A 21,114-nucleotide genomic window follows, 5' to 3' on the forward strand; every position below is an offset into this window, starting at 1 on the left:
CAATGACTGAGGACGAAATCATACACACTTTCACATGGCATGCATTCCACTCATTTTTCACGTCATTTAGGTTTAGGTGTGACCTCTCCAAAAGGATCATTATTGGGCTTCACAATTAATGTGATTGGCACCACTCAACCTTTGAAGAGAAATTTCCCCCCAATCCCCCTAGGTCTAGGGTTTTGCATTCATATAGACATATCCAATATGCGATACATACCTTGGGTAGAAAAATTAGGAAAAATTGGTTTAAGTCACGCAACTAGCCTTGGCTAGGTCGAAGGGGTGCCTTGGATTTTTTTATCCTTGCCTTCCCCTTCGACAAATGTGACCCCCGATCCCTCTTTTGGTTACGCAGACCCAAAAGTTTTCAAAAAGGGTTTATTTACTTTTTTATTCAAAAACAAAATCATTTTTGGGTGACTTGGTACACCCTAACTCTATACCAAGTGGCGACTCCATTTTTTGATACAAAAAAACCCTTTTGAACTTCACTTGGCCAAATCGTCGCATTCTAAGTCCCATGGCCTTTTACTTTTCACTTTGCACACGTTCACACATTACACACCACACACCATACTTCATTCATTCGAAAAGTGGGGCGCGACACTGTCTAATTTTAATTCGATATAAACACTTGATAATGTTTAAGATTAATTATCTTCTTTATTTTCAATTTTCGAGTAAAAGGAAATGAACATGAGCGAAAAACTAACAAATTATTTTAAACTTCTGTATATCTCTATTTAATTTCATATGAACAGTATGTTCAGGCGAAATCAAATAAAAATATATTACATACTGTTCGTATTATTCAAGTGAAAAAAATAGATATATACATGAGTTAAAAAAAACTATGTATTGGATTATATGTACAAATAACTTTGAAAAAAAATCATTTTGTAAAATGTAAGGAACTATGTATTGGATTATATAAATTTTGATTTGATAATTTTGTCATTAAAAAATGATCATGTGCAAGGTACGTGATGGATTTCGACAAAAAACTAATCGGAAATTTGATAGAGATTAAATTTGATCAATGTGAACATGTAAAGGACGTAAAAATATACTTTTAAAAGTGAGGGACGATAAAGTTATTTTACAAAATGAAGGCACGTTTTGAATGATTTTCAGTAATTAAAAAAAACTCAAAAGCTGAGGTGGCAAGCCACTATTAGCTAGATTCACGTGTAAAAATTAAAAAAAACCCTCCAAAAAACCTTGCAACTTTCAATCTTCTTCCTCCATTTCCAGCTCCGGCGACTGAGACACACCATGGCGGTGCGGGCAACGGTGGGCCGGTTCCCGGAGAACCAGGAAGCGTTGGAATCAAGCGGGATACCATGGGGAGTAACCGTGACGCCATTCGCCGGGAAGGACGAGAACGGGAGCCCACCGGCGTACGGATCGGACGGGAACCTTTTGCCCCGATGCGAGAATTGCTGGGCTTACTACAACACTTTCTGCGACCAAGAGCAGTGGGCTTGGACTTGTGCGCTTTGTGGAACCCTCAATGGACTTTCTTCTCAGGCCATCGCTCGTTATTCTCTTCCCCACTCTTGTGCTGAGAATCTCTCCTCATTCATCGACCTCGAATTGCCATGTATTCTTCTTCTTCTTCTTTTTTTTTTTTTTTAATTTGTTAGGTTGAAGTTTTTGCTGATGGTTTTAGGATTCAGGACAGCACCCAATATGATTTTTCCATTTGGGATTGTGTATATTGATTAAATTGTGGATTGGAGCTAAATCATGATTATGGTTTGCATTTCACTGGACCTTTTTCCAGTACTGGGCAAAGGTTAATTTTGCATTTCTATGGTCAGTTGTCTGTGGAAATTGTTCTGTTGTTAAATAGCGTGCGAGTATAAGTTCTTATGTATATGTTAATTCACCCGGTTTCAGCTTTTGCTCATAATTTAGGTTCTAAAGTTGTTTTCCAACTTAAGCTTTTGGTGATAGTGTAGGATGTGTGTTATCAATTATATTGAATGAGATATCTCATACATTGCCAGTCGGTTACCAAGAAATGAGATCCTACATGGGTATCTCGTTTGCATTACTATGCTTTTTTTAATATGGTTTGTTGAATTATGTTGTTTTCTTGTTCTTGCAGTAGATGAATCTGAGGAAATGCAAGCACGACTTGTTTATGTGGCGGCTGTGGATCTTTCATGTAAGATTTAACTGGTCGTAAGAATAGTCTCCTGTGTGCTTTCTTCTTTTTTATTGTTAATTTTACCTTTTTTCTGTTGTTGTAATGTGTAAAACAGTAGTTAAAGGTCGGGTATTGGATTTGCTATCCTTGATGATAAGAAGTTTAACAGACCTTGAGCTTTTGCTATATGGTTCAGTGAATAGGTCATAAGAACTTAATTGCTTGGCAATAACAATTTGAAAGTTACTGTCAGCAGAAACATGGAAAAAATAGTTTAATATTGGAGGATTCCATAGGTTTTTGGGTTTGTGCATGTAGAAATAGGTTTTAATAGATCTTCTTCATTGAAACACTAAAGTTTTCCAATTTAGACTTGTTTTGAGGTTTCTGTCTGCACTGTTTCCTTTGCTAGAGGAACTGGAAACGTTGGGGTTCCTTTGTGTTTTCAAGCTGGAACCTATGCAATTGTCATGATCGTAGTTCAAGTTTCTAATTCAGTGTTGTACTGCATTTTTTCACTAACAAATGGTTTTACCAGTCATAATGATTTTTAAGGTTGAAAGACAAATAAAGAATAAACAGGATGGTAGTTATATGCAGTTTAAGAATAAAGAACAGCCATTTATTTAGGCTTCACTGTGTAACTTTTTGTGCTGAAGTTATGGGGGTAATGCCAGTATTGAATTTGACTTATTTTTACTGCTTAACCTTTTTGCTCTCCCTCTCTGGGTGCACTTTCTCATAAAATGAGTAATTCTTGTCGAGGACAATTTACAACCGGCAATGGAAATTGGTTGGTGGCTTTATGATAAGATAGTGTTTCTTTAGAGTGGTTTTGACCTTTTGATATGTGGATCCTAGTAATGCCTATGGTTTTGTCCTGTTTGTAGTTTAACACTAGTAGGAAGGCCTCTGTGTTATTGAAATTGTTGTCAAGCTATTGTTATGTGTGATGGATTTAATTACTTACTTGAACTCTTTTGCAGCCTCGGAAGAGTTTCTGGAACTTATTAAAAGTGCTTTGTTAGCTGCTTTAGAAGGTGATTGACTTTTTTGGATGATTTGCTCATAATTTTGCAATCTGTTGGAGAAACATATCCCTATTAGACATTGATATTTTGTTTTTCTTTTCTTCAGCCCTTGGACCTGGATCACTTTTTGGGCTTGCTACTTTTAGCCACAAAGTTGGTTTGTTCGATGTTCAAGGTCCAATCCCAGTGGTGAAAAATGTTTTCATTCCTCCAGATTCAGATGGCAGCCTCCCAATTGAGCTTGATGATGTTATGCCTTTGTCTTCATTTTTGGCTCCAGTGCGTTGGTTAACATAATCATTCTAGCGATTTTCTCTCTTGTAAAAGCAAAATCATATCAAGCTTTAGGGTGAATCTGGAACATCTTCCATTAGGGTTGTTACGCTACTGAAGAAATTGTGGGCCTGAGTCTCTCTAATCTCTCTTGCAGGTTGATACCTGTAAGGACCGTATTGCATCTGCACTTGAAGCGCTAAAACCCACAAATTCGTGGGAGAGGACCACAGCTGCCGGTCAAGGAGTAGATGGGGTTCTGTTGGGCGGGCGAGGCTTTGGGGTGGCAATGGAAGCTCTTCTTAATTATCTTGGTTCAGAATATGGAAATACTTTTGCATTAGGTAGTACTGATTTTATAATTTCTTCTACTTGTACAATCTGTTTTTCTTTGGGTTCTTTTAATTTTTTAGTATTCTTGAATTGCAATTATTTTTTGGTCTCAGAATTTCTTATATATCGTGCTCCAAGAGTTTTTTTTTTTTTTTTTTAAATGTCAGGTCATTAATGTCTCTGAATGTGCTTATCAGAGATGTGACGTTGATCTTATCCTTTGACATTGTTGCACATTAATTGAAGTGCAGGAAGAATTTTTGCTTTTCTATCCGGTCCACCTGATTTTGGTGCTGGAGAGCTGGATACTAGAAGGTATGGTGAGCAATATGCCAGTAAAGGAGAGGATGCAGACCTGGCTCTACTTCCAGAACAGACACCATTTTATAAAGATTTGGTATATAGAATTCATGTTGTTTTAAATGGATGTTTAATTATTCTTATGGAAAAGCATTGACATATATTTCACAGGCTACTGTCGCTGTTCAAGCAGGTGTTTGTGTGGACATATTTGCTGTTACAAATGAGTACACAGATCTAGCATCTCTAAAATTTCTCAGTATTGAGAGTGGGGGCTCACTGTTTTTATATACAAATACTGACAACTCAACACTGCCACAGGACATGTGAGTAGGAGTGCTAGTGAATTTTTTGACTTTATTTGTATTTTGAAGGTGATACCAGGCCTATATTTAGTCTGAAAAGGAGTACTGGTCTAATTTTAATAAAAAATGGAACTAATTTTTTTTTCTGTCAAATTTCTCTACATTTTAACTACCTAATTCTTGGGGATCTTTTACGAGTCTGGGTGATATGATGATGTTTTACAGGTACCGCATGTTAAGTCGTCCTTATGCTTTTAATTGTGTGCTCCGGTTGAGAACATCTTCTGAGTTTAAAGTTGGTAATTCAGTAAGTGCTCATCTGTCTTTGCAATTCTATTCACTTCCGTGATTGGTGATTATATATAACATTGGCATTTTGTTTTCATACAGTATGGCCATTTTTTCCCAGATCCTCAATATGAGAATGTACAACATATCATTTGTTGTGATTCCTTTGCCACATATGCTTATGATTTTGACTTTGCAAATGATTCTGGATTTTCCAGGTAAAAAGAATCTTTTCCGTATATATTTTTTTTAAATATCTACTTTTAGGTTCATGTCGTTCCTACTTACTGTGCGGCTTGATCATGTCTGTTGTTTCACTAAATGATGCATCTTGCTACCTTATATGAGTATGTAGCTGGTGACGAACATGTCTCAATACTTTGTTACCTTTAGAATCCATGAGATGTAAAAGCTTTTGGAATTTTTAATTCTTCAGTATTTTTAGGGGGTAGGCTTGCTTCATATTTCCCTTTTTTTTTTCGTTTTCCCCTCTTTGGTTTATTTTCCTGGTTTTATTTGAGTATTTTTCTAATCTGGAGTAGATATAAAATTGATACTGTATTGTTCAATCTCAATGCAGACATACTACAGAACTTCCTATGTTGCAAATTGCTTTTCAGTACACCATTGTAGTGCCCCCTGATGAACTGTCAAAATCAACATCAAGTTCTGCAAACAGGTATGCCAACTAATTGCTGAATGAAACTTCAATTAGGTAATTTGCTGGTAAGACACTCTTTCCCCCTTTCATTTAGATGTCCATTTGTGAAGAATGATAAATCCAGTGGCATCATCTGTAATTTTAAGTAAATCTGTTAAACCATAAACATATATCATCTTGCATATCAGAGTAATTTTTAAGTTTCATAAGCAATTTTTGACAATTATTATCCTTTTACTGGAAGTGATTGATCCTATATTTTTTTTTCGGGTGTCACAGCAACATTGCTGTGTGCTGTCTTTTGTTTTCTTGTCATTTAGTTTTAAAGAAATGTTCAGCTCCCAATATACTTTACAGATCTTATTTTAATCTTGAATCTTGTTACTCTGAAGAAACAAGCATTCCCTTCAGAGGAGACTAAGGATCCATACTTTGCAATTTACAACTGCCCATAATATCAATGAAGTGTACGATAGTGTTGATCCAGATGTGGTCCTTTCTATACTTGTGCACAAGGTAATTATATTTTACTTCGATGGTGATTTATTTATACATTACAATATTTGGAAGGAATTCTTTGTGTACATCTTCTTAAAAGACTATACAAGATGGGCGAAAAGGGTGAAGAATAATAAATCAGAGGATGGCTTTATGACCAGATTTTGTAAAGTTTATTAGTTTGTAAAAGAAGTGATGGTGGAAGGAAGATGCCCAATGCTATTGCGGTTTAATACTTAGACACTCATCTTTATTATAGTCAGGATGTGTTGGTGCACACTTGGCAGGATTATACATTTGAAGAGAAAACTACAAACTTTGTACATCATTTACATATCTCTCTCTTTCATTTCACAAAGAAAATGATAAATTAGAATCATCACTTTGTTTTTCTTTAGAACTGTTTGCTTTTGAATGATCAGTTTGTTTTCCTTTAGAACTGTTTGCCTTTTTTTTCTCTCCCTCAATTGTAGTTCAGCTTAGCTTCAATTTATTCATAAATATGCACCTATGCGGTGGTTAAAATAAATAATCTTTTTTTGCTTGCCTTCTATATCGCATAGTTGAAAATCAGTAATACGATGACATGGAACATAGAAGACATATAATACCACCTGCAGTTCCAGCAAGTGTAGAAACTTGTTGTTGATAAATAGAAGGTGATGTTGTCATTATTAAAGGAAGTGAGGCATTAATTTTTTCTAGCTGATTGTTCATATATTTTTGACTCAGGTCATATTGATTTCATTGGAGCAAGGAGTTAGAGAAGGCAGGGTCTTACTTAATGATTGGCTTGTACTCCTTACAGCTCGATATAATGATGCTTGCAAACTTCTGCAATTTGAGCGTGGAAATTCAGCTACAGCTCATGTTGATGTTGCATTCTCCCAGTGCCCACAGCTTCACCCTTTGCCCCGCTTAGTTTTTGCTTTGTTGCGAAATCCTCTACTCCGCCTGCATGAAGAAGGTGTTCATCCAGATTACCGAATATATCTTCAGTGTCTATTCAGGTAAGTTAGGAGTTTAGTTACTGAGACTTCTCAGAGGTATAATCAGTCATTTCAGATGCAAGTAGGCGTAAAACTGCAGCTTGTTTTGTGTTGCGTTGCAAGTATATGCTTCTTTAGTTTCTCCTTGCAGTAAAAGACTAAGGTAAGGAGGTCAGCTAATCAAGTATAAGATTGGATTGAAGTGCCATGTTTCATATATTAATCTGCCCTCCTTGGTATTGAAGAAAGCAGTTGAAAAATTTCTTGCATGATTTAAGTGCTGTTAGATCAAGAGGGAAACCCACACAAGATTGCATGGACTGTGATTCTTAAAATTGCTTTTGTGCCTAAATCACGTGTCTGCTGTGTGGTCATCATAATATAGGATCATTGTTTTTAATCTCAGGTTGTAATGGGGTTGATTAAGGGTGACACAAATATTCTTTAGCTGATTTCTGATTCAAGATTGATCAACTCTCAACATTATTTTGCCTTATTTTTGTTCTGAAAATGTTTATGGTTGATTATCCAGCACTAGGTAAATGTTTTCTTCAGTCTAGTCAATTTGCCATGATCTAGTTGACTAGTTTAGCATTTGTCAAGGTAGGATACACATGGAGATGGAATTTTGGTTCTCTGAAACTGCCAAGGGAGCTCTTCTAATTCTCTTGTGCCAGTTGTTGAGTTGATTGAAAATTTTGGATATTACGTCACAATTCACTGTTTTGAACTTTGGATGCAGTGCTTTAGGACCTTCATCTCTTCACCGAGCTATATATCCTATCTTGACATCATTTGCCACTCCGGATAAACAAGCCTTCCCACGCCATTCCTTGAGTCGCGCTGCATTGATCACAAGTGGAAGTCCAATATTTTTTCTCGATGCATTCACTACCCTCATTGTATTCTATTCTTCTACTGCAGACCCTGCACTTCCTTTTCCTCCACCTCAAGACTGTAAGTTTTCTTGCCTTGCTTTGATGCTTTTTCGATAACCATAACTGTTTCTTTATAACAATGAGAATTGTGGTTTTTCTTTATCCAATGAATTAAGGTTGGCTTCGATTTTGCCCACTTTCATTTTTCTTTTCACTGCCAGGCTTATTAAGAACTACCATAAACAAGTTAAAGCAAGAGCGATGCATTACACCAACACTCATGTTTATAAGAGGAGGGCAGGATGATTCCACAATTTTTGAAAACTATCTTATAGAGGAACAAGACGTTGAAGGCAGCGGATTCACTAGTGTCATGGGCTTCGTTTCTTTCCTGGAGGAGATAAATCATGGCGTGTTGGAATATCTGAAATGAGTGAGCCGCATCATACCTCAGTTAGATGTAAAATTAAGGACAGGATCACTTGGCAAACAAAGAGTATACTGATGTGCTTTGTAGCTGCAGTAAGAGAGAGAGAGAGAGAGAGACAGAGTGTGTGCGTGTCTTGAAGCAGAAGAGACGAGGCTGTCTTCTTGTACTAAATTAGTTCCATCCAAAGTATTTGCTGTAGTCGCGAAAAGGAGGGAATCCATTTTTCCCTTTCCTAAAATTAGAATTTTGTCTGCACATGTTTATATTGCCTCCATTGTTTTTTTTTTTTTTTTTTTTTGGTTCAATTTATTTTGACATAGTCCATGTGGCCTATTCCTCTTTGTGATTGTAGTTAAGTGTTTTGAATGCGGTCTTATTCTGCAATCAATAATCTCTGCAATGTTAAAGTTTGAATGCTTGAGACATAAATTTTAGTCGTATCAAATCTCTATATTATTTCCTTGTATGTTTCCGCTCATACTTGGACTCTTGAACCCTTCGATGACCAAGGTTGGTCTTCATTAAGGCGAGAACCCTTCGACGATCAAGGTTTAGTAATGCCAAAACTTAAAATTAGTCGGATCACATTTGTATGATATCGCGCTCATGTGCATCATCCGAATGAGAGTCCATTTAGATAGTGAGTTTTTTTTTGGATGTTTGTATGAAATTTTACTGTAATTTATTGTAAAAATTATAGAATATCTTTTTTAGATTTGAAGGTTTGGAGGAATTTTTTTTCTTTTTCTTTTTCTTGTTTTTCTTCCCTCCCGCCACATCTCGAGTTGTATCACTAACAGCCATCACCACCTTAGCCCTCTTCCCCCCCCCCCTCTCCTCCTCCGTTTCTGTTCCTTCTCCTTCTCTCTTTCTCCTCTCTCCTTTCCTTCTCTGGCTTTCCCTTCTTTCGACCCCCCTTCCCCTCTTGCGCTTTCCTCTGATTGCATGACCAGAGAGAGGCAGGAGAGGGATTGAGGGAAGGGGGAGGTGGAGGAGAAGGGAGAAAGAAGAAAGAAGGAGAACGGAGGAGGAGGAGACGAAAAAAAAAAGAAAGAAAAAAGGAGACATCGGTGGAGGTGCAGGGCAACCATGGTCGGCAACGGAGTTGTTGGTAGTGAGTTGAGGTGGGAAGAGGACGAAGGAGAAGAAAGGAAAGAAGGAATTTTTTTTGTTGTATATTTAGATATTTTGATAAGTATATTTTAAAAATTTTGAAATTTTTTTTGATATTCTTAGTTGAAGTAGTTAAAAAAACTGGGAGAAGAAAAATTAGGCAAAATTTGCCTTCCAAATTCTCAAACAAATTTTTGTATTTTATGTATTTTTAAAATATTGTATAAAAAATACTTGTTCTTTTCATCTAATTGTGTAAAACATGTAGAAATAAACTATTGAAGTTCATGAATTATATTTTAATTTTTAAAAAGCTTTATAAATTATGTAAGACAATGACATATTTTTTGAGTTATCACAAAATAGCAACAAGGTATATCATAATTATACATCACAGTTTTTATAGATTAATGTGTATAATACTAATAAGGCAATAAAATCTCAACTAGTTTAATGTCTAACATGCATGGATAAGAGTTAAAATTGGTATTAATATATCATAATCTTTAAAAAAATGTTTTATTAATTCTATACATTTTTTATTCCATAACTTTCCAATATATTTCTTATATTATTCATGTGTGGATTTATCTGCATAATTTTGCCATTCTCGTATTTTTTACACCAACCTTATAATTTTGCCATTCTCGTATTTGGGAGTGTTTGGATAGTGTATTATTTGAAATATTATTTGGAATAATTACTGTAACACTTTTTGTGATGTGATGTATGTGAGATAAAAAGGTGATTAAAAATATAAAAAGGTGGGTTGGAAAATGTGTCTATGTGCAAGCGAGTGATAATAGGGGGGACCCAAGTTTTATACTTAACACACAAATTATATAAAGTGGCCAACTGCCCGAAGGAGACGAGACCTTTCTGCTTTCTTTCACTTTCTCCTTGAACAGCTCTTCGGACGTCGCCGGAGCTCCAAAGAATTGGTACTTTCTCTCTTTGCTACCTGCATCGTTTTATGCTACGCTTTTAACGTTTCTTTCGTGATTTCATACGTTTCCAATGAGGTAATTTTCGTCAATGAAGCTAGCTTCCGTATGTTTCTAGGTCTGTATGTTTAAGTAGCAAATTGAAAACTAGGGTTTCGTCTTCTCTGTTTCTAATAGGTAAAAGGTGATAGGAATTTTTTATATTGAAATTTAAGGGAAGGTAGTTCATTGAAAGGTTTAAATGTGTTGGCATTTTGGTGGTATCTTTCTAGGGGGTTTGGGAAAATCAATCAATTTACCAGATTTCGGCTTTATTGCTGTTGTAGAAAAGTTATAAATATTCTGTTGATTATTCTGTGGGCCTTTTATAAGCTGAAGGTGGGTTTCTTTCTTTTTAAATGTTCTGAAAAACTAAATTGTGCGGAATTAGTAGTGTGGATAGAAAATGATTGAATTACGAAAATTTGACCTCCTCAGAAAGCTTTATTTAGCTGAGGATGCAGATTTAGGTAAGTTTTTGATAAATTTTTATGCATTATGTTCTCTGTAATGGATTCTTTTTGAGATACGTAGTGAGCTTTGTATATTTGATATTGGGTTTGAGGATGGTTGATGGAAGGGCGGTGCTGGAACTGTACTATGAATGGACAATGATGATGCTGGAGAGAAGATCAACTAGAAATTCTGAGGCTGATTGAAATTGTTTGTGTTGAATTCATTGCTAAGAGGGAAATGGAGCTTTCAGAGCCTGATAAGGAGTGTAAGCACATTACAATCCATCATTAATTTCCCTAGGCAGTACCGTTGAGTGTTGAAGAATTATTTGGGTAGATGGCGGTGGATGAGGAGGATTGGGAAGAAGGGAAGTAGTGAAGAGCATTTATAAGGCTGAGAAAAACTCAGAAAGTCATGTTATCGAATCTGAGTGATATAGTCTTATAATAGTGCCTCAGTGACATGGTCGGATAACACAAGCAGGAGAATAGACAGATGTATGATTTATTTGTAGGGGTTTGTTTGAGAACAAGTCATGCTCATAAAAAGGCTCATATCTGTGTCAGTGTACATGTTTTTGTGTGTAGTGAGAGAGTGAGGTGGGAGTTTCCACTTACCACTGGAACATGCAGTCCTCGTCAGTCGCTATGCTTAATTGATTGGTGTTGTTTCCTTGTGGTTGTTCTGTCACTGGAGAATTTGTTGTGAGATAGATCCACCCATGATCAAGAATTTGCATAAATATCTTAAAGCTGATTTGGTAATAGGAATCGGATTGAGAATCATAAACCCCACGATTGGCATGGGTTTATATCATTTTCCTTGTGTTTTGTTCTAGAACTGCAATGCTTTTTATTACCAATAAGGGGATAATCAAATGGCAACCCGAGTCCCATGTGTGGTATGGTAAAAACATCCAGTTTAACACTTCCCGTAGATTGGCCTCAATTGTGGTTCACTGAACAGCAGCATGGATGTCACTTGTTTGGTACCCATTCCTGATATGAGGATCCCATGCCAAAAACCCTGTGATTTCTATACTTAGGTTTCCCAATTGGGTTGCAAGTCCTTTTGGTTAAGTGCCTTTTTTGTTATTCTTTGTTTTAAGAAGCTCTACCTTTTTTTTTAAATAAGTTTTATTATTTGTTTAGTTACTTGTTTTGGTGCTCTCCCTCTCCCTCCCTCCCTCCCTCGCTCTCTCTCTCTCTCTCTCTCTCTCTCTCCCCCACCTGTTAATCCCCCATGTTTTGTAACCTTTTTGATGTTTTTAACTATTTCTATTTTGTCCAATTGCAGGAAGGTGCACAATTTGGTACGTAATTTGGTACTGATACTATTTTTGTGAGAGTGGAGAGTTTGTGGATTGGCTCCTTTCTTGTGCAGCAGGCTGATTCATGCTATAACTGATGATGTTTCGTTTTAAAATTCTCTGTTTTTGTTATAATTATCTGTTTACTTCTTGGTTCCTACATGCTACTTCTCTTATACCCCAACATTGTCCGCGTTGCATGTACCTTTCAATGACATCAATTTGCAAATTTAGGTTTGATTATTTCTCTGGCATCACCCTTATTCCTGTCTCAAAACAGACCTTTCTTGGTTTTTTGCATTTCCTTCATATTCCTTTCTGTTATCATACAGGCTTCTCTTTCTACTCTAAACTGTTAGTCCCATGATATCTAAATTTTCGCTGCACAAATCATTCACATTGAATTCTTTGGAGTCAATGTCACGTTAAATTGAGGTTTCAACCTTACACTTCTCCTTGGCATTTCATTTTCTTGCCACCAGTCATTATTTGTATGGTGCTTCCGATGAATTCTTCTGGCTTCTGTACCTTCTTCACAGTTGCCTTGAACGCTAGCTTAAATAGATACTAAGATGCCAAAGGTGAAAGCAAATGCATTGGAACAAGCTGAGAAGCTTGGTGAACCTGAGAAATCAAATGATTCTGACGAGAGATTAGCCTTTGATGGTGATAATGACAATGAAGACCTAATGGATGAAGAAGTTGAGTATGAAGAAGTGGAAGAAGAAGAGGAAGTGGAAGAGATAGAAGATGATGAAGAGGAAGAGGTTGAAGAAGTAGAGGTGGACGAAGAGGAGGAAATTGAAGCTGCTAATGGGTCCATCAGTGGTGTCTCAGGAGTTAATGAACAAGATGACAATAAAAAGCATGCTGAGCTACTTGCTCTTCCTCCTCATGGTTCAGAAGTATATATTGGCGGAATTTCTCGAGATGCTTCTGAAGAGGAATTAAGGGGATTTTGCGAATCAATAGGAGAAGTCACAGAGGTAAGGTTCTTGTGCTTTTTAGGTATACTTTGATGTTGGTTCTCGTGACATCTAATTCTGTTGTTCTTGTTGCATTTAGGTAAGAATAATGAAAGGGAAAGATTCCAGTGAGAACAAGGGCTATGCTTTTGTCACCTTTAAAAGTGTTGAGCTTGCAACCAAAGCAATTCGGGATCTTAATAACACTGAATTCAAGGTAATTTTAACATATTGTTGAGCCGATTTCGTGGGTACTATGGCAATACTCGTAGCTATTGCTTCTACTCTCACAACACACTTTGTTACTTCTTTCCTGTGCTGTTTGTGTTTTATGCTTGACAATGTTCTATATGCTGGAAGTACTGATTGCTCTTTAACTTATTCTTCTTCTCTTCCCATTTCTCTCTCACTCATAGGGCAAAAAAGTCAAATGTTCTACATCTCAAGCGAAGCATCGTTTATTTATTGGTAATGTTCCAAGGAACTGGGGTGATGAAGATTTAAAGAAGGCTGTGATGGAGGTGGGACCTGGTGTTACTTCTGTGGAACTGGTTAAGGTTTGTATCATATATGGCTTCATTCTTCATTTCATGTTATTTTTCAGCATGTAAATTTTAATGCAGGTAATATAATTTTTGTAAGTCTTACCCAAGCCATGATCATTTACTCCTCTTTTTGTTATATGCAGGACATAAAAAATTCACAAAACAATAGGGGATTTGCATTTATAGAATATCACAATCATGCATGTGCTGAATATTCAAGGCAAAAGATGATCAACCCAAATTTTAAGCTGGATAATAATGCTCCAACTGTCAGTTGGGCTGATCCTAAACATGCCGAGTCTTCAGCTGCTTCACAGGTTTGAGAATATTATATGGATTTATCCACCTTTAAGGAGGGGTATTGCATGATAGACAGAAGGGTAAGGGTATTGCTACTAGTAAATTATTGGAGTCTGCACGCATATGCATGTGTGCTGTGGATTCACATATGGTTTCAGAAAATCTGCATAAGCATGCATTGTCTGCAGTGTATAACCTTAGGGTAATGACTTGGACCCTCAGAGCTGCGGCCAAAATCTGTCTTCTTATGGTTGACAATTAACACACATACACACCCACAAAGTTAGACAATCAAAGTTTAGAAAGTACATATCTAGTGCTTCTGGAATATTTTGTGTTTTTGGCTTCTTATTAACTGGTTACTTTGTCAGCCTCTCTGGTTTCTGAAGTTGTTACATCAATTCTGTTAATGTAGAAGTTTTTGCGGATACAAGAGTAATATGTCCGTGTTTCTCTCAGCAGGTGAAGGCAGTTTATGTGAAAAACTTGCCTAAAGATATCACCCAAGATCAGTTAAAGAAGCTATTCGAACACCATGGGAAAATCACAAAAATTGTGCTGCCACCAGCAAAGGCTGGACAGGAAAAGAACAGAATCGGTTTTGTGCACTTTGCAGAGAGATCAAGCACCATGAAAGCACTTCAAAACACTGAGAAATATGAGATTAATGGTATTGCCTGTGTCAGCTTTTCTAGTTTCTTGCTATTTTATTCTCAGCAAAAATGCTGATAAACCATCATTTGTTGATGAATGCCAGGACAAGTGGTCGAGTGCTCTCTTGCAAAACCACAGGCAGAACAAAAACCTACTGGAGGACCAAATGTACAGAAGTCTGCTTTGCTGCCTAGTTATGCACCCCCTGTTAGTTTTGGTTTGGTTGGTGGTGCATATGGTGCAGTAGGGGCAGGATTTGGTACGACTGGCTTTGCTCAGGTATGAATGTTTGTATCCATGGTTTCCTTCATTCCCTTTCTCTCCCTTGCTGATCGTGAAAGATGGTGCTACCTAATCTATACTTTCCACTTTATTGTTTGTTCAGTACCATTAATTTTTTCTGTTATTAATTTCTGTTCCTAACATTATCTTGTAAACCAAAGGGTTTACTAAATAGATTGTTGCTGGAAATATGGATTAGTAAAATAAAATAGACAAAAGAAAGACTTAGATTTTCTGTCAGCTGACCGAGCAGCCGATAGGCTTTGGTTTCTTAAAATCCAAGAAAGTGAATGATTCTATGTTTTTGTATTTGTATGTGAAAGTACTCAGTACGCTGATAAGTATACTGCTTTCTTGGTTGGATTTAGGAGGAGATTGGATTATGTCAGGATTATGTCATTTGGGTCAATGATTGAAATACTTTTTGTGATTGTTTACAGTATGTGTGCAGTTGCAAACCAAACATGATCTTTTCTTATATTTATAGACATGTCCCACTTCATCTGAATTGTTTTCTGTGTCTGATCTATGAAAACCAACAAATTATAGTTTCTGTATTCTCATATGTCTGTTTTACTGGTTTGAAATTCTAAGAATTCTAGACATATTGGAATTTATCAGGAAATCCATTTATGGTTGTAGTTATGAAACGTTTGCTATCCATGTTACTACATCTTCACCCCAACCTCCCCCCCCTCCCCCTAAAAAAACCCCCCAAAAAAAAACCTGTTCATTCACTGTGTTTGCTGGTGAACTGAAGACAGAAGTGCCTTGTTGAACATTAAACTTGAATTGTTTAAAATATGTAATGTCCCATCTTTCTTGTTATGCCTATCATCTTGTGGAACATAATCGTATCTGAAAACTGATTTATGGTATTGTATGGTTAAATAGTCATAAATTCTACACGTTGGGTTGACTTTTTTGTTCAATCTCTTTCCTGGTTATTTTCACATTTTTGGCCTTCTTATAACATTCTTCTGTATCTATGGTGCAGCCTTTCATCTATGGCAGGGGACCATCACCAGCTGGCATGGCCATGATGCCAATGCTTCTTCCTGATGGACGGATAGGATATGTTCTGTAAGTGTTTTACTGAAAGTTTCTTGTCTTTTTATAAAGTTATACTCAGTTGACTTGTTGCTAGAGTGAGCTTCTTATTTAACTTTTTTTTGGTTCTATGGTTCTTTGGTGTTTATGTGCCATGCTCTGGTATGTATATTCACTATGGCAGTATGCATACTTCCATAACTTGTAGTAAAAACATAATCTGATTATCTGGACCAAGTACTTCTTCCTATCATTGTTGAAAGCCAAGTTTTTAACTGGCCTGTATAGACCTTATTAACCTGGGAAAGAATGCTAGTTTTCTATGTTCATCTGGGGAAACCTCTGAATTTGCAAATGTGACCATCAGATGTGATTTGAGTAATTCTCAGTAGATAAACAGATTGCATGCTGAACTAACTCTGATATGTTACTTTAAGAATTAGGCCCATAAACTTTGGAGGTTTTCTTTTTTTATTTTTCATTTGTTCCAGTAGTTCTGGTTTTGCTTCGCTAGATATGTGATTATTGGCATGATAATAAGGGTGCTAGTACTAATAATATGATGTTCGACAATTTGGTAATGGGTACTCTTTGGGTTCAATTCTAGGCTATATACATTGGAAATCTTGTAAAAGCAAATTAACTGGTACCTGGTGTATAAAATGGAAGAGGGTAGGTGAAGCATAAATTTGGTTGTGCATAAGGTTGATTTCCTCAGAGTTTTTTATGGAATTGCAAGTCGGAGCCTAGGGGAGCAGATATGAGATGAAGAATAAAGTAAATCTGGTCCTTTGTTCTATTGCACGAGGCATTAACTGTATATCCACAGAAGGATGTCAACTATTCTTTCTTTGTCTTGCAGGCAACAGCCAGGAGCTCAGCCATACACACCCCCACAGCAGAAAGCTGACAGCAGGATTAGCAGTGGTAGTGGCAACAAAAGTGGCAGCAATTCAGGCAGGGGTAGGCAGAGTAACAATAGTAGCCAGGGGCGTAGATATCGGCCTTACTAGCTGCTTTTTTTTTTTTTGGAGCCTACAGACGTGTGCTTCTTGGGCTTTTTAAGTTAAAAGTTGGGACTTAATATGTTGGATGTTTAGGCGAATTGTTCTACTCATCTAAGTCCTAGCATTTTGAGCTTTTTTTTTTTTGGTGTTGTAGTACATTGCTGAATTACTTAGGTCAAAGATGTTCTTCGAGGCTTTGAGCCTTCGGGAAAAGCTGAATATGCCAAAATTCTTTCGAATGCTTCTATGAAATTTGTAATGTTCACCAAAATTATACAATGAATTGGACAAATAAAAAATGAAAAACTGTGAGGATACTATTAAGCTCAATTTCACGTCTAGGGCCTCCATACCGAAAAGCCAAAACTAGACAGACTATTGCACTAGCCTCACCCTAGGTTCCACGTTAATGACGGAAATGTTGGTGCATTCGCCAGGCAAATAATCGGTCAAGGCAGTAGTGCTAAATTTGTTTAATCTGTCAACTCGGTACAGAGAAGGTCAATTAAAATCGCACACAAATAAAATGGCAGTAAAAGATCACCATATTTAACTGGAAAATATTGATATGAAACATAAACATCAACCAAGGTGAATTTACAGAGAAAATAGCCTTCTATAGTGAACGGAATTTTCTTTGTTCCAAGTAGCTTTCAGCATTTAAAAGATAGTAGTAGCTTTCAGCATCATATAGCATATTTTTGCAACTGAATGTTCTCCCTTCTTCCAATTCAGTCTTTAGAGGACAGAAGCAAAAGGGATGGCCAATAGGTAGACTCAGTTAACGCAAGTATCAGCTTTCAAGAAGACCAAAGAAAAGCCTAATATAGCAAGTGAAACTGCACCAAAAATGCCAATTTTGTAAACCACGTCAACTTTCAGTAGGCTTAGGCTACACACGCTCAAGCATACCCAATATATCCATCTGGACCGTATTACTATAATTTATGCTTGGCTACCTTCTTAAGAGAGAAGAGGAGGAGGAAAGGGGGGGGGGGGGTGGCTATGCTAACTTGGGGAAAAATCTCCTCAGTCATCAGCACCATCTTCACTTTCATCACTTTTAGTTGCATCTTGCTCATCTTCCGCTTCTGCTGTAGGTGGCTCTTTCCTTTTGCCCTTTCTATCAGCTTCCTTGGCCTTCGAAGATCCTGATCTCTTTCCAGCATTCCTTTGGCGAAATTCTGTTTGATGAAGGAAAAGGAAAAAAAATGCAAGAAATCCAGTAAGCTCACCACTCACAAGCTACCCAATAATTGTCTTATAAAGAGATTTATTACTCTTTCTTTCTTCATTTTCGAATTCTTCCAATCTCTGAAAAATTACCAGGCAACACAACTTCTCCATCCAGTTACGTGTAATTGTTCAGCTAAATATGTATGAAGAATGGCAGCATCGAGGGATACAATAAAAAATAAAATAATATGGTGATCCCTACATGATCAATTTACTGTGGAAGCATAACTTCAGTCCAATAACGAGTGTCTTGCTAATGCTTTTTCATGCGCTGAAAGAGTTAATTTGTCCTGCAGAATGTCTTGAATAAAGGGAAAACCAAGGTAGAAAACAAAGGCAATCTCCAACAGTCACATATGGCATTGGCTCAAAAAAAAAAAAAAGAGAACACAGATCAGTTAAAAAAAAATAGGATGCATATACAGAGCTCAGGTTAATCTCAAAACAGCTAGTTCATATGACATGAGCAAGGCCAAATCTTGGTTGCAAATTCTACAAGGAAGAAACTTTGAAACAAAAAATAAAGTGGGGAAAAAACTAGCTAATGGACAGGACTTTTGCTGCCAAAGCACCAAATGACTAATACTGCCTAATGAATTTAAGCACACACTGGTTGTCTGATGTTCTATCCATTGAATGCATTACTAGAAATAGACTCCGCTACATAGGATTTAAGGATATCTAAAGTGATACAAGTCAGACAAACTGAATCAAAGTTAACAACTGCAATTCCTGAGAGCGAGCATCTTTATAGATTTATAATTGACTTTTGACTTCTCAACTGATGAAACTAAATGAATTTCAATTGGTTGCAAGATAACGAACTAGTACAGATGCTCCAACTAATTCTTCTTCATGCTCAAGTGATTTAGTGCACATCGATACATTACTTTCAAGACAAGTTTGTCAAATTTTTTAATTATTATTAAGCACTTCCAATGACTTTTCGGAGCAAGCAATGCAAGAATGATCAGGGAGAATGGCTTCAATATGAGAGAAATATAGACATATTAGGGACTCTTTCTAAAGCTAATGCACAAGCAGGGATTTTTGTGTCTGTTTCATCTCATAACTCTCTGGATATGCTTGTTTCAAGCCAGTATTAGGACATGGTCAACTGCTGAAAGGCATAATACCTACAGGACCTGCAACCATACATCCACTTCAGGGCATTTCCTGCAATTTGGTCACTAAGAGATGGAACATGGTAGATTAGTGACATCTTTAAAAAAAAAAATTAGCTTAGCTGCCTTGAGATCTTGTAGAGCACGAATTTTCATATTTTTCACAATCTAATATAAGAGCTGAGTACTTGTTTTACAAATGCTCCTTTTGTCTGAATGATGTAAACAAGAATGATCTTAGTTATTATCTTAGTGCTCAAGCCTTGAGCAATTATCATGATGTAGAATGGGTCAACCCCAACCTACTGTGCTAAATGCACAACAGTACATTCGAGCCTTTGCTCGAACTGTATATACTTTTAACCAATATATGCAATCTATCATTTCGATCAAAAAAAAAAAAAAAGATGCTCCTCCAGACAAATGGATAAAGTTAGGCCATAGAAGTCCCCAAGTGAAAGGCAGCTTTTAACCACTCCAGATATAGACAATGCTGACTTTTGCTACCAAAAACATAATTAAGCAACTGCATTGACATAAAAGAGGTACAGACCTTCAAGAGAGGCCCTGAGAGGCTGAACAAACTCTGGAAAATCTATCTCCTCAAGCGCCTTCAAAACATCCTCGGCATTTATTATCTGCCTATTCGACTCCTTGCATATATCATTTGCACTACAAACCGTTCATTGAAAACATATCACCCACTCACACTTCACTTAACAAACAGATTTAACAGTGTACAAACTCGGAACAACAAATGCATTCTCTTGGTTTATTTCAAGCTTGAGTTTTCTCTAATTTGAAAAACTTTCGAAATTGCATCGACTAATCGGAGATCTTAGAAGTGAATCCCCGAAATTGCTCGGAATTACAATATTTTTGGCCGAAAAAGAAAACTTCAAACCCTAGGAAAGCACAAATTCTTATACTTGTCCGTCAACTAATAATTATCATACATCGAAATACTCGTATGAATCTGTAAATCGAACTCACGTGGCGGTGAGGTAGTGGATGAAGATGCGACCGCTTTCGGAGAAGGCCTGCAGGGCTTCGCGGAAAACGGTGATTTCAGACTCGGCAGAGAGCTGAGAGAGCTTATCTTTCACCAGCCGCCGGACAATTGTCTTCGGCAACTCCTCTAATTCCCCAGCCGCCGATTCCGTCACCGTCGTCACTTCACCATTCTCCTTCGCTTTCTCTTTCTCTTTCTCTTTTTCCGCCATTCCTACATAAACGTATTACACGCGCGCTCTCTTATATATACCCGTTGATTATTGATACTTATATAGTAGCTGGCGGCCTGCCTCTGCCTTGACCCTGCTTCCCATCTTTTTCCCGCCATTTGTAGAAAGCGTTATGCTCACTATCACGTCTTTGTTATTTTTGTGGTTTTTTTTTTTTTGCTTCGAAGGGTATTTGTAGAAAGTGTTGTTACAATACAGTCCGCACGTGTCCAAACTCATACAATTCCTAGACACTTGGACTCGGATATAGACGAGCTATGGATATGAATACTCTAATACAAAATGAAGAGTCTATAATTTCTTGTAGCATGGCATAGAAATTATCTGTATATAAAATGCTGTATTAGGCTAGCCAAATTTATGAGTCAAAAATTTGCTCATAGTGAAGATGAAACCGCTGCTTCAGTGGCATAGCTCTTTGTTATTTCCTAATCACTGTTAAGGTTGTGGGAAAAAAAATTTTAATTTTGGGATTTATTATTGTTTTCTTTTCATTCTTGTTAAATCATTTCAACACTGTTACTTTTAACCATATGATTTGGCTAATTTGATCCCTTGTCTGATGAGAATACAATCCAGTCATTGATAAGTATATGGTACTGGAATTCATTGTCCATAGTATTTAGCTCACGTGATGACTTTTTATAGCATAAAATATTCTGACCTAAAGGGGTTCTACGTAGATGTAAGTCAATGCTGCAA

At 36.9% G+C, this 21,114-nt stretch overlaps 3 protein-coding genes across 6 annotated transcripts; 2 read left to right on the forward strand and 1 right to left on the reverse strand.

Moving 5' to 3' along the window:
- Window positions 1-1,232: 1,232 nt before the first annotated feature.
- Window positions 1,233-8,554, forward strand: LOC113782515 (protein transport protein SEC24). Its single transcript, XM_027328408.1, has 14 exons — window positions 1,233-1,606; window positions 2,117-2,176; window positions 3,145-3,198; window positions 3,296-3,468; window positions 3,620-3,806; window positions 4,047-4,192; window positions 4,267-4,421; window positions 4,626-4,707; window positions 4,791-4,906; window positions 5,269-5,367; window positions 5,742-5,865; window positions 6,580-6,857; window positions 7,579-7,793; window positions 7,936-8,554. Exons 1-14 carry the CDS (start codon window positions 1,279-1,281, stop codon window positions 8,145-8,147), a joined length of 2,229 nt encoding a protein of 742 aa, XP_027184209.1. The 5' UTR covers window positions 1,233-1,278; the 3' UTR covers window positions 8,148-8,554.
- A 1,558-nt stretch (window positions 8,555-10,112) lies between these two features.
- Window positions 10,113-17,079, forward strand: LOC113750278 (heterogeneous nuclear ribonucleoprotein Q-like). 4 transcript variants are annotated; one of them, XM_027294278.1, is made up of 10 exons: window positions 10,113-10,198; window positions 11,993-12,008; window positions 12,545-12,991; window positions 13,071-13,187; window positions 13,387-13,527; window positions 13,659-13,832; window positions 14,275-14,485; window positions 14,573-14,748; window positions 15,749-15,834; window positions 16,664-17,079. In XM_027294278.1, the coding sequence occupies exons 3-10, from the start codon at window positions 12,578-12,580 to the stop codon at window positions 16,812-16,814; spliced, it is 1,470 nt and encodes a 489-aa protein (XP_027150079.1). In that variant the 5' UTR covers window positions 10,113-10,198; window positions 11,993-12,008; window positions 12,545-12,577; the 3' UTR covers window positions 16,815-17,079. The 4 variants fall into 4 exon arrangements, with proteins under 4 accessions (XP_027150079.1, XP_027150094.1, XP_027150088.1 ...); XM_027294293.1 differs by having other exon boundaries at window positions 14,278-14,485; XM_027294287.1 differs by having other exon boundaries at window positions 10,141-10,198; window positions 12,488-12,991.
- A 527-nt stretch (window positions 17,080-17,606) lies between these two features.
- On the reverse strand, window positions 17,607-20,408 carry LOC113779927 (DNA polymerase epsilon subunit 3). Its single transcript, XM_027325721.1, has 3 exons — window positions 20,162-20,408; window positions 19,722-19,840; window positions 17,607-17,992 (listed from the first exon to the last, which is right to left on the reverse strand). Exons 1-3 carry the CDS (start codon window positions 20,389-20,391, stop codon window positions 17,838-17,840), a joined length of 504 nt encoding a protein of 167 aa, XP_027181522.1. The 5' UTR covers window positions 20,392-20,408; the 3' UTR covers window positions 17,607-17,837.
- Window positions 20,409-21,114: the final 706 nt, after the last annotated feature.

Source organism: Coffea eugenioides, chromosome 1 (genome assembly GCF_003713205.1).
Source record: "Coffea eugenioides isolate CCC68of chromosome 1, Ceug_1.0, whole genome shotgun sequence".
Classification (NCBI taxonomy): domain Eukaryota; kingdom Viridiplantae; phylum Streptophyta; class Magnoliopsida; order Gentianales; family Rubiaceae; genus Coffea; species Coffea eugenioides.